Genomic DNA, 12,476 nt, shown 5'->3' on the forward strand with positions numbered 1-12,476 from the left:
GCCAGTTACATCATCAGGTGGTTTAAGTTCAGTGAGGATCCTGGCCAGAGCAACCCCAACTTCCCCACAAGTATTATGATGGCCTTTTAGACCAGTTTCATGTAGTCTTTATTCTACCTGGGGAGATTACTGTTGGCAGTAATCTTTGTGGGTCTTTGAGTCACATACAGCTTCAGTTAGAACCCAGAGTACCACGCCCAGGGAAAGCAGTATACTCCCAATATGGATCACATAGAAGGAGGATGGGGGAAGGGGATTATAAACATAGGTGTCCATCTAACATCCCAGTTAATTTTTTAAAATAACATTTATGGCATTATTTCTAATTTTAAAAACAATTCATTGCAGGAAACTTTAAAATAACGCTTACTGAGGGAATTTCTGTGACTTGTTTTTAAAGAAGTTAGGAAAAACAGCTCACAGAGGAGGTTTAAGGGCCTCCATGGGGCTTTGAATCAGTGAGGAAGCAATATTATGAGGAATCAGGCCTGGGTGACATCTGACCTTTCTTTAGTCTGCTCCCTGTGCTGAGTGTGTAAGACCACCTCCTCTGTCTGCAGATAGACCAGCTGACTAAAGACTGGACCCGGAAATGGAACGAGTGGAAGGCCCTTGTGGAGCATTACAGAGTGGACATCAACAGGAGGAGGGCTGGGGTGGTCATCGACTCCAGCCTGCCGCACCTAACGGCCTTGGAGGACGATGTGCTCAGCACAGGTGTTGTGCTTTATTACCTCAAGGTGAGCACCCCCTGACCTCCCTAGCCAGTGGCCCTGGAGGCTGAGGAGTGAAAAGCCAGGGCAGCAGCTGTGTGTCTGTGAATCGAATTGGATGCTACTGAACTGCCTGTGGGGCTGCCTCCAGGGAGCAGGCTAGCCAGCCTGCGGTGGCGGTTCTGCTTTTGTCTGAACAGAGCAGAAGACTGGAAAGTCAGACAATTGGTTGTTTTTCAGCTGCTGCTACTGTTGCTCTTAGAAAACTTAGTTTTGTTCCCTGTGCCTTAATTGCCTTATTTTGAAGTAAGAATGATGCTGCTTATGTTCCTTTTCTGGCTTCCTGAAGCACTTGCAGTCATGGAGGTGAAATCTTAACCTCGAAATACTACCAGCCCTCCCGCACTCGCAGATACAGGCTGCTCACAGATGCCTTTCAGAGGAAAGAAGAAATCAAGAGATCTGAAATAGTTCCCTTCCAGTATTTCCCCACTCGTTCAACCCCCAAATCAACAAAAATGTCCCTCTCCCTTCTCCATTGCTAAGTTTACCTAGGAAAGAAGACAGGAGAGAAAGTAGCTATGGGAAGCTTAAAGAAAGCATGAGGGACCATTCGGAGAGCTGGTAAGCAGTGAGGTAGGGCATGGAATGTAGCCCCCTAGAAACAACAGAACAAAGCCAAGGCCCTCCACAAGGGACCTAGCTCAGCTGCTTGTCTGTCACCTGGAGGCCAAGTCCTCACTTCTAAGTGAAGCAGTTTGAGAGTTAGTGACTGATGGTAGATAGAGTCTCATCACCTGTCCTCATACCATGTTTGTCTGACTGTAGGATAGTCCCTCTGAATGGCAGAATATATTTAATGTGGCCCAAATCCCTGCGCTCACTGAAAATCCAGCCTTCATTCTTATAATCGTCCCCAGCTGACATATGAAAGGAACAGTTTATGGGGGATCTGTAATGCTCTGTTATCTCTGGAGAAATAAGGCTTCTGATGCTGTGGGTGCATATGGTAGTGAGATGTTAGCAAAGCCAACAAGGCTTAGAAAGCCTTTGTTCTTAGGTTAAGCCCTCAGGGAAGTTGTCAGAGAGTGAAGCCTTAGAACAAAAGGTTAAAGTAGCTTATTTTCTGATGCACAGAGTATAAACTACCTCAGTGAAGATGTCTAGGCAGAAGTGCCTTTTACCTGAGTAACAGATCTAAATGCCAAATCCTTCTGTCAGCCAGAACCATGCGGAGAGGTTGGAGGTCAGAAAGAGACCGGGTGAATTAAAATGGCACATATTTGAGCAGAACTGATGTGCTATACTGATTGGATGTGGAGTGGGCAAATGAAGCTGAAAGACAAGAGGCAGCCCTTAGGGTGGCTGTGGAGTGCTAAAGGACGAGACTGAATTGCAGATAGGAGAGCAGTGCCGGCCTTGAATGAATGGAGGAGCCCCCTTTTCACTGCTGAGTCTGCACGCTGAGGGTGGTTCTCCCGCCTCGGAGCACTTGCAGCAAGCCTGGGGTGAGCTTTCGGTCTAGTTCTGATCCTGGCCTTGCTGCATTTTATGTATCCATATTTTCCCTTTCTTTTTGTTTAGATCCTGGTTTGGGTAATAGGATTGCAGTGATTACTTAAGATCCTCTGTGTTTTTATTTGCTTTGCTAACTTGGTCATACACCCAGGGATGGCCCCCAGCCATGCCCTGGAAGCTCCGTTCTCTTGGGTCACCTCAGGAAGCCCCTTAGGTAGGAAGGGGCGGAGGGAAGAGTGCGTGGAGGTCCGACTTCTGATAATTCTGGACTTCATCCCCTTAATGGCCTATGTGCTGCTCACTTTCCCCACTTAAGCAGACAAAGGGGGGCAGCAAACACAGGTGCCAACTCAGTCCCTGTTAAGCAAAATGCCATCATTTTTCTGGTGGTTTCTGCCCTGCAGATCTAGAAGTTGTGATGTGCTATGGCCTTTATCCTTTGGGGAGGAATGTGCCTCATCATTGAGGCTGACCCTGAACTTACTGGCAGGGGTGGGGGTGGGGTCTTGACCCCTTTCCCTTGATTTTGTTTGGTGGTGTTTGTGGAGGCCAGCATCCTTTGGCTCGTGTGGCTGAGCAGCAAAGGCTGGGCCCTGGCTGGCTCTGTGTGTGCACACAGAGGGTGGCACACTGAGACCAGAGCTTCATTCATTACTTCAGAAGTCTGCCTTTTCACCAGCTATTTTGGGAGAGCTGTGCAGGGGACCTCCACCTTGTGGGTGCTAACAGTGAAACCTGATCACTTGAAAACATCTATTACTGGGGAGGTGGTATGATGGGGCCAGAAAAGCATGGGCTTAGGACCTGGAGAGACCTCAAGTCTAGCCACAGCACTCCCACTTAGGATGTGGGTTCCCTGGGCAACTTATCCCCTGTCAGCTTCAGATCCCTCATCTTAAAAGGGAGATAATAATACCTATATTTTGGGTTGTTAAAGGATTAAATAAGAGATGTCTTAGAGCATTCAGGGCAATGCCTGGGACATAGTGAATGGTCCTTCAATAAATGATAGATACATATCTAAACTCAGCATCTCTGTTGCTGTATTGCTCCCTTCCCCAAACAGATCAATGTGGTCTTAACCAGAATTGTCATAATCCAAGAGCTAGAAGGCCTTGTCTTCTACTAACCCAGTGATTCATTTATACTAACTCTTGTTTCCCCTCCTCTCTCACACTCTTCCAGTCTTTTTGGTCCTAGATATGCTTTTCTCCTCTTTGTGCTTTACCCTTCTTAGAATGTGGTGTCTGTCAAACTTCATCTGCGGACCAAGAAGGTAAACATCCCGTGCTTCCATACATCTGCATAGAATGCTTGTTTCTTTGAGCCTGACTGAACCAGATGTGACCACCCTAACCTTAGTTCCTGGGAAAGCTGTACCTGTGTCCATGTCCTCAGATGAGAGAATCTCTGACCAACACCACAGCTGTTCCCTAATTTCAGGCTTCAGGACACTTTACCAAAGGTGTTGGCCAGCACTTGTTGACTTTGTAAAGAACTTCTCATATGTGCTGCTTTCTCATATGATTTTTTGCCCTCGCCTTCTCAGGGGCTTCCTGGGCTGTGCAGTGAGTGGGCAGAGCAGTCAGGGCAGCCTGGACCAAAGGTGGGAAGGGTGCAGAAAAGACCAAGGTGGGTGTAGTGTAGGAAGACGGCACTAACACTCCAGCAGGTCAGGGAGGTGACTGCCTCCTGCTGTCTGACCCAAGGTAGGACTGTCTACAGTTCTGTGGGGACCAGGACAGGTGATGGAGTAGCTCCAGCTCTGTTCTCTCTGGGGGCAGGGTGTATCCCTTTTTATTCTCATTAAAAGGGCTTTGTTCTTCTCTGTAGGAGGGGACAACAAAAATAGGAAGGATCGACTCTGACCAGGAACAGGACATTGGTAAGTGACAGAGCATATGGGTCTGACACTTTGTGGCAGGAACTTGCATTGGACAGGTCTCTTCAGAGGAACCTGGTGGTGCTCTGAGGAAGGAATTTTGGATCATCCAGGGGCCACTTCTTCTTTGGCTGCTGGGTTGTGGGTCTGGGACATGATAGGACGAGGTGGTTTCAGGCAGTGGCTCTTCCTCTCTTGATGTGAAATCTTCCAGATATGGATTCTGATCTCATAGAAAGCGTGGAGGTGCATATTTCTCTGGGCCATCTACCCAGCTAAGTGACTCCCTCTCTTCTATAGTCCTGCAGGGTCAGTGGATCGAGAGAGACCACTGCACTATCACCAGCGCCTGTGGGGTAGTTGTTCTACGACCGACTCGGGGAGCCCGCTGCACAGTCAATGGCAGGGAGGTCACTGCCTCCTGCCGTCTGACCCAAGGTAGGACTGTCTACAGCTCTGTGTGGACCAGGACAGGTGATGGAGTAGCTCCAGCTCTGTTCTCTAACCAGGATCGAGAGAGCCCAGTGAAACAGGCTGTTAAGGATGGAACACCCAGCCTCTGCACCCAGAGATCTGAAGATTTCCTAATTCAATCCTCTTCCCATAAACAAAGAAACTCCAGGACCCTAGACTGGAAAATGACCATCTGAAATTTGTACCTATGTTTGTTAGCTCTGTGTCCTTGGGAAAGTCTCTGAACCTCAATTTCTTCATCTGTCAAATAGGGATAATAAGAGGATTGCTGTGCGGATTGAATGAGCTAATCCATACAATGTTCTTAATAGTGTTTTTAGCACTTAGCAAACAGTGTCATTATTACTGTTACTACTACTATTAAACTATTCACATTTTGTCTGTTCTTTGAGGGTAAGCTTAGATTTCCCTCTCTTCCATGAAGCATTCTTGACTACTCCACCTGGAACTCATTTTGCTTTCCCTTGCAGCGCCGGAACCCCTCCTGTTCATGTAATTAGTTCAGTACATATGCTCTGCGACATCCAGTGAATACCTCTTATTCAAATTTGTTAAATGATCAACTTGTTAAGGAGAGGACTTTATCTCAGAGAAAGTGCCCTACATGTAGTGTGTACTTATAACACGAGCTGTGGACTGAATTCTCATCTGTGTCTATGCCACAGGAGCAGTCATAACTCTGGGGAAAGCACAAACATTCCGATTTAACCACCCAGCAGAGGCCGCTGTCCTGCGACAGAGAAGGCAGGTTAGCACCCTGCTTCTAGGTGGCTGTGGGCCTCCCTGCTTCTCCTCTCTAGGGGTCGAGCTTGAGCTTTGTCTGGTTCTGGGGGGTTGGGGTCGGGGTTGGGGGTGACCAAAGCATCTCTGCTCTCTTCCTGTCCCCAGGTCGGAGAGGCTGGCCGGGGCGGGGGCTCTTTGGAATGGCTGGACTTGGACGGAGATGCCACTGCCTCCCGGTTGGGTCTCTGCCCTTTGCTTTGGAAGGAAAGGTGAGAAACAGCTGCTTTTTCTGCTGTGGAACCTATTGGTTTTGCTTCTTAGTCTGTTGTTACACAGAGCAGGGGAGGAGGAGGTGAGTGTAGCAGCTAAACTCTGAATAAGACCTGGTCTCAACCAACTTGGGCAAGTAATTTGAAGATGCTGAGCTAGCCACTCACCTTCTAGTTGGCAGGGAAGCAGTCTTGGCCCTCATTCACCTCCTCTTCAGTATTGCAACTTTCTTTATTACTGAAATAAATATATCATTTGATGTTTCCTATGGCCACTGTACTCTGGCAATAAGATGTAAATGTGATGTATTTGTAGATATCTTTGACACTGCATCTGAACTTTCCTAGTATACCCCTTTAAGTTTTGGCCTGCCTTTGTGTGAGCTCAGAGTGTATGTCAGGTAGCTTGCAGGACCGTGGCTGCCTCTGAGTTTTTGAAGATAGCGTGGAACTGGGAATCCTTTCTTTCTTATAACCAAGGGTCCAGAATTATGAATAAGAGGGGCAGGAGCTCCAGGGATAGTATGAAAAATATCTTGGGGCTCTGCTGTCTCAGACCCACCTGATCTACACTCTATGTGATTGGTGGCAAACTATTTTCTTTCTTCATCTGTTTCTGTGTAGAATCCCCTCCCCAGATCGAGGTGTCCTGCAGGCTTGGTACTAGGGATAATGGTGTCCTTCTGTTTCCATAAGCCAAGGTAGCCTCTGTCTTGGGGACTTCATGGAGAAAATGTCAGCAGGAACTCACGAGACCACTGGTGTTGGGAAGCTGCCCAGCCCAGGAGCACAGGGTTCCTGGGAGGGTGCCCTGGTTCCTTCAGAGGGATCTGGCTGCTCTTTCCCCAGGCTGGAAGCATTTGGTAGCAACTGAAGATAGCCTTGGGCCTGACCTTGGTAGTGCTGGATGTTGGACGTGGGAACAGAAACAGTGATACAGGGCCAGTAGGTCCAGTCCTCGTGGCTAAGGGCTGCAGGCCAGGCACCAGAGTCTAAGGGTAATTCTTGGGGTGGATGGCCAAGGCTCTGTGGGGTGACAAGTCAGGTGGGCGAGGTGTCACAGGGAGGAGCATACCAAGGCCGAGGCAGACCCAGGACTGAGGCCGGAGCCCTTGTTTCGTCAGTGGCCCTCCCTTTTTGTAGTGAAGTCATGAAAGGAGGCCTTGTCTTAGGTAAGGTTTCTGTTGGGAAGGAGCACTGGCGCTGTTTGTCCCAGAGTCCACAGGTTTGCAAGGAAAGGCTCTGCACCTTAAAGAGCTGTGGCTGTTGAAGAGAGATGCTGGAGTTGGAGAAAGCTGTTTCACATCCTGACAATACAAAGTAAAAGCTGTGTGACCTTAGGCAAGTTACTAAGTCTCTGAGCCTGTTTGCCCACCTCCAGTAAGGATACTACCTTCTGACCCCCAGGGATCTGGGTGGTTGAAAGGGCAAGTGCTTTGCCCATGTCTTGATCCCCACCCCAGCCCCAAAGCTGCCCAGGAAGGCAGCTTCCCTCTCCCGTTCCTGTCTCACCCCAGCTGACCTGCCTCTTCTTGGGCTCTCTGACCCTGCAGGCACTGACATGACCTTCCAGGAACACCAAGAATGCATCCTTTCATTCAGACGGGGATTGGGAACCCAGGCCTCTCCCCCTTGCTGCCTCTGCTCTTCAGCAGCAGCTCCAGGAGCCTATGGACAGGGCTGGTCCTGCCCAGCTAGTAGCCAGCATCTGTGTGCCAGCTCCTGAAGGAAATGGGGTGCAGTGGGGCTCAAGTCTGTGACTGGGCAGAGGGGCCAAGGGAAGAAGCCATGAGAGTGGAGAGAACTGCACGTTGTCAGCTGGGCTCCCAGTCTGGTGTGTGGCTGTGTCTCCACGATAGTCTCATTTGCTCTTGGGTGGGGCCGGCTCCAAAGCCTTCCCTTGTCCTAGGCTTTCTTTCCCTCATTCTCCTCTCTGAAGGAGCCAGCTGCAGCTGACTCCAGAGCCAGGGGAAGTTGGCCGGTCTACCTCCTTTTCTCCTGGCAGCAGCGATCTGGACCAGAGGGGAGTTTGTCCTTGAAAGCTGTTTGTTGCCTATATTCTTGGCATTTTCCCATCTGGAATTTTGGGGGCATAACCTTAAATGCCTAGAGCCCGGGAGACACTGTTGTTGCCGCTGCTGCCTTAGTGAGTAGGCGCTCCTGCATCCTGCTGCAGAAGCTTAGACCCCGAGGCAGCAGGAGGGCGGGGGGAGCAGTGGAGGCCTGGCAAGCTGGTGGCCCGGCGGCAGCTGGGGGATGCTGGAGCCACCCAAGGTCGAGGGTAGCCATCTGATAGAACCAGAGGTCCTTGGCTGGCAGTGACTGAAGACTTGCCTTTGGTAACCTACCCAGGCATGTAGAGTAAGGTTGGTATTTTCTTTTTCATCTGCTTTCTGGGAACTTGGCTGATGTGCTTAGCAGAGGAGCCATCTTCAGTCTGATGGCATGTCTGATGGCAGGATCCACAGGGCCATTGCCCTGTGACACCCGTGAGTGCCTGAATGTGAATGTGGTGTGTCTGTAGTCATCATCCCAGAACCCTCTCTTTGACGTCCTGTTGCTGCGTGAAGGAAGATGTATCGGGTTAGCAGAAGCTGACTGGTAATTGCCACCTCCTTAGGAGAATGGCAGAGGGAGCTCTCTTCTATGGAGAAGCAAATTGTAAACCTGGGGATTGGAAGATAGCAGAGAAGGAAACTGAGTACTCTCAGGGAATTCAGAATAATGATCCTCTCTCTGCCCCTTGTACCTGATGGTCTGGATCTTTGCTGGGTTCATCTGGGACCCCCTGATAGGCTCATGTTTGTAATTCAGCCATGTCTGTGGCCAGACAGAATTTGGAGGCATGATACATAGAAATAGATTGTATAAAATGTTTCCTATTAACTACCTTTTCTATTTGTGTGGCATTAACTGGTTTTCTATTCCAATTGCTGCCCCTTGTCTTTTGCCTCACATGAGACAAAGGGGGCCTTCCCTCTTTTCTGCACATTCCACTGAATGTATTTGGCCTTTTGCCTACAGCACTCAGTGCCCGTCTTCCCCAGAGCACACACACTCAAGCATAGGCCTTGGACCCATTGCAGATTGAATAACCTCCCAGCCTCCTTCCCAGGGAAGAGACTGCCATTGTGTCGACTCCTGCCCACGCAGCCCCATCCGTCTATTCACTCTCCCATCCATCCATCCTTCACTGTCCTCCTAAAGCTGCATTAAGAGATCTTAATTTCTTCTAAGAGAGAGGCAGAAAACTTTCTGTAAAGGGCCAGATAGTATTTCAGGCTCCGTGGGCCATACAGTCTTGTTGCAACACAGCCATTCAGTTTTGTCAGTTTGGCACAAAAGCAGCCTGTTGTTCATAAAAACAGGCAGCGGACCAAGTTTGGCCCACAGGCTATATAGTTTGTGGATCTCTGCTTTGATATCCTCTGTGACTTTATTCTGCTCTACAAAGTGGTAAATGTCCTATGCAAAGTGAGCCAGAGCACATTGCTCAAACTGAGATCTGGTGCTAGTGTCATTAAGTGAGTCTCTTCAGGCCTGAAAGTTATGGCATCCTGGGACCAGAATGAGGCCTGATGGCCAGCTAAGGGAGGCTGGATTCAGACTTTTTTTGCTAGTCTCTGCCATATCCTGACTTTTATTAACCATTCCCCCTCCTACTGCCACCCCAGAGTGCCCATGAGTTGGCTTCTTTAGAAACTTGAATGACTAAAATGGAGAGACCTGCAGATATAGCACATGAGATGCTTGCTAAGAAGGCCACAGGTGACCCAGGCACAGGTCGGCCTATAGGTAGAAGCTGACTCAGCCATGGTCACACAGGAACCTGGTGGCAGAGTAAGGCATGACTGCAATCTACTATTCTTTTTAAACTTTGCATTATGGAGAATTCCAAATATACTGCAAATGATCAACTCAGGGCTACCTTGTTTCATTTCTATCCCCACTCACTTTTTCCCACTTATCTCCACTGGATCTAAACAAATCCCAGACAATATCACTAGTATACTTTAGCATATATCTCTGAAAGGTATGGTAGAGTCTAAAACTCTTGAACCCTATGCCAGGGCTCATTCACTGAGAATAGCCCTTGAGTGGAGCCCAGCTCTCCTCTGGATCTCCTGCCATGCACACAGGTCTGGTGTGCGTTGTTTATTTTCTCCCTCCTCTGGACTGGCTGCCTCCTACTCCCAGATCACAAAGGGTTTCTGTCTCAGGGAATGGAGCGATAGTTGTTATCCCTGGACATGTAGGAGAGAGTTTCCATTCCCACCATAGAGTAGAGCAGGAGCTCCAGAAATATTTCCAGCAGATTTTCAGCGGTTACCTTTTTCTTTTTTTAAAGGACAAAGCTGCTTGATTTAGTTAAAATAGTTTTTATTGTTTTTTAAAAGATGCTTTATTTTCCTGATTATCTTCCTTAACCAAAATAAACTTGTGTTTCTGGTAAACTTGTGATCTAAGAATATGCTAGTTTAAGGGCCATTCTCCCTTCCTGCATTGTGACATCATGAGCTCCCTGTGACACCGTGCCTTGTGTGTCCCAAGTTGCCAGAAGTCCAAACCCCTTTCTGCCCTGTTGAATTCTGGGGTTCTCCCCCAGGGGCTTAGACTGCCACTGGCTTGCCCTGAGCTGGGTTTACATTTCCCCTGGGTAACCCCGGCCCCTCTGTGACAGAAGAGTGCTGGAAGAGCAGAGTGATGAGGACCACCAGCCCCTGAGGACTGCAGAGTTGCGCCACAGGGCCCGGATTCAGCAACAGTGCTACGTGGGAAATTCGAGGCAGCGAATCCTAGCGGGACAGATCCGAGCCAAACAGGAACTGGAATTCGACCAGGCTCGCATCTGCCGGCAGATTAAAGACAGTAGGTGCCAGCCTCTCGCAGTGTCTGCTTCACCTTCTCGTCTCTTCATTTTCATGCTTCCCCAGCCTTCTGTGTTCTCCCCTTTGTTTTCATTGTGATATGGTGGAATCTTTGGTATTAGGTGTTCTCTCCCATCCGTCAGAGACCAGAGGCTCCTCGGCGGGGCTGGCAGCAGGCATAAGGAAGCCACCTTCCTGGCTGGCCCTCAAAGTGATGGGCCGCCTGCTCACTCCTCATCCACACCTTTGTCCATGCTTTGCTGCCTGTCCTAGCATGTGCCACTGCTGGGCTGAGGCCTGGGGGCTGGTTCCGTTGCCCTGTGGTGAGGGGCCCCAGTGGCCTTCATCCTGCTACGTCACCCTGGCCAGCCTTCCCCTCCGTATGGGTCCAGCCACAGCTGGAGGGGCCTGAGTCCAGGCAGCCACAGGAGGGAGGGAGGTGCTGACCTTTTGGGGTGTGTTTGCTTCCCAGACCAGCAGTGGCTGCTTGGAGGAGAGACCTGGCTGGCTGGCTTGGAACAGCAGCAACAGCAAGACTGCATAGCAGGGGAAGAACCTGAGGCCTCTGGGCTAGCTGGCGCTTGGCCTCAGACACATCCCGAGACCCGGCTCCCCCGACCGGTCCGAGGCCAGAAGCGGCGGTTGCCACTGCAGCTCCAGCGGAGAAACGCTCTTCGGGCAGCAGAGTGGAACATCCGGCAGAAAAAGCTCTCATTCCAGCTAGAGAGAATCATCAGGAAGCAGAGGCTGCTGGAGGCCCAGAAGAGACTAGAGCCACTCGAGGCATCATGCTGGCCCCAGGGTGACTGTGCCCAGAAGCTCCCATACCAGATCCCCTGCTCTGATGCCGTGGTCCCAGGGCCTCAGTGTAGAAGCAAATCAACAAGCTGCAGTTCTTTGAGCCTCCGAAGGCTCTGCGGCCAGTACTTGCCACAGCTACGCAGGTACAGCCAGCGGCTGTCACCGGGAAGCATTGGCTGAAGCTCCCAGCCTCACTGCCCCGGCAGCGTTCTGTACTTCCCCGCGCCTGTTTGCTCAGTCTGTGAAATGGAAAGCTGTGCTTGCTGCTCTCTTCCCCATCACTTGTCCCTCCTTCTCGCTGCACTCCTTCGTCCTCTGTAGTTGGTATCCTCTAAGACTCAGGCTTCCCCTACCCTCTCTGAGTGGCAGCTCTTGCTGCTGTGGCAATATCTTTGGAGTGAGAATCTCAGCCTGTTTTCCTCGTACATGACCTGCCACCACCTCCATCCCATCTTGCCTCAAACGGGACTCTGTTCCCATTCACTTTCTCCCCTTCCCGCCCCACCTGACCTGCCACCTCAAGTGAGCCTCCTGCCCCCACCTCCCAACGGGTGAGTGAGTAGAGCACATCTTTCTGACTCCCACATTCAGTTTGCCATCTTCCCTGATTCTTCTCTCCTTCACTCCTTCATTCGGTCAAGGTGAGGATATGTTATGTCTCAAACTGCTTGGAGCAGAGACCGTGTCTGCCTCTTTGTGTCCTCCAAGCCTAGTGCAGGCCTTGCCTACAGGAGGTGCACAATTAGTGTCTGTTGGTATTATATTTGAGCACCTTTCTGGTCTTCAGAGTACTATGCAGGCTTTTTTTAGTGCAAAATTTTCAAATATACACAAAGTTGAGAGGAATAGTATACCTATTACCCATATCCAGCATTATCAAGATTTACCATTCTTGCTTTATCTCCCTGTCTTCCTTTTTCTGATGTATATTAAAGCAACTCCTAGACATCATGTCATTTCACTCCTACATCAGATACACACTTTAAAAAATAAGGACTTAAAACTACATTGTCATTATCATATTTAACAAAATTAATGTTAATTATTCAGTATAAATCTAAAACCTCAGCCATATTCAAATTTCTCTAATAGCCTCAAAAATACCATTTCCAGTTAGTTGTTCAAATTAAGATCCAAATAGGATTTATATACTACATATATACTACATATGATTATGTCTTTTAAGTTTCTTTTAATCATTGTTTTGTTTTTGTTTCTTCATATCATT

At 49.3% G+C, this 12,476-nt stretch overlaps 1 protein-coding gene across 14 annotated transcripts in view; it reads left to right on the forward strand.

The window, feature by feature from the left end:
* STARD9 (StAR related lipid transfer domain containing 9) overlaps positions 1-12,476 on the forward strand; it is a 156,337-nt gene that overhangs the window by 91,286 nt on the left and 52,575 nt on the right. For 11 of the 14 annotated variants that reach the window (XR_008992579.1, XR_008992580.1, XR_008992581.1 and 8 more), the window contains 7 exons: positions 561-740; positions 4,065-4,116; positions 4,414-4,551; positions 5,253-5,335; positions 5,476-5,579; positions 10,261-10,448; positions 10,920-11,391. Coding sequence is in view for 10 of the 14 variants with exons in the window: in XM_036923697.2 (XP_036779592.2) it covers positions 561-740; positions 4,065-4,116; positions 4,414-4,551; positions 5,253-5,335; positions 5,476-5,579; positions 10,261-10,448; positions 10,920-11,391 (1,217 nt within the window). In the remaining 4 variants the exon portion in view is untranslated. Of the gene's footprint in view, positions 1-560; positions 741-4,064; positions 4,117-4,413; positions 4,552-5,252; positions 5,336-5,475; positions 5,580-10,260; positions 10,449-10,919; positions 11,392-12,476 lie in introns of those variants that run through there. The other 3 variants (XM_057488739.1, XM_057488744.1, XM_057488745.1) reach the window with 3 other exon arrangements.

Source organism: Manis pentadactyla, chromosome 11, assembly GCF_030020395.1.
Source record: "Manis pentadactyla isolate mManPen7 chromosome 11, mManPen7.hap1, whole genome shotgun sequence".
NCBI classification, from domain to species: domain Eukaryota; kingdom Metazoa; phylum Chordata; class Mammalia; order Pholidota; family Manidae; genus Manis; species Manis pentadactyla.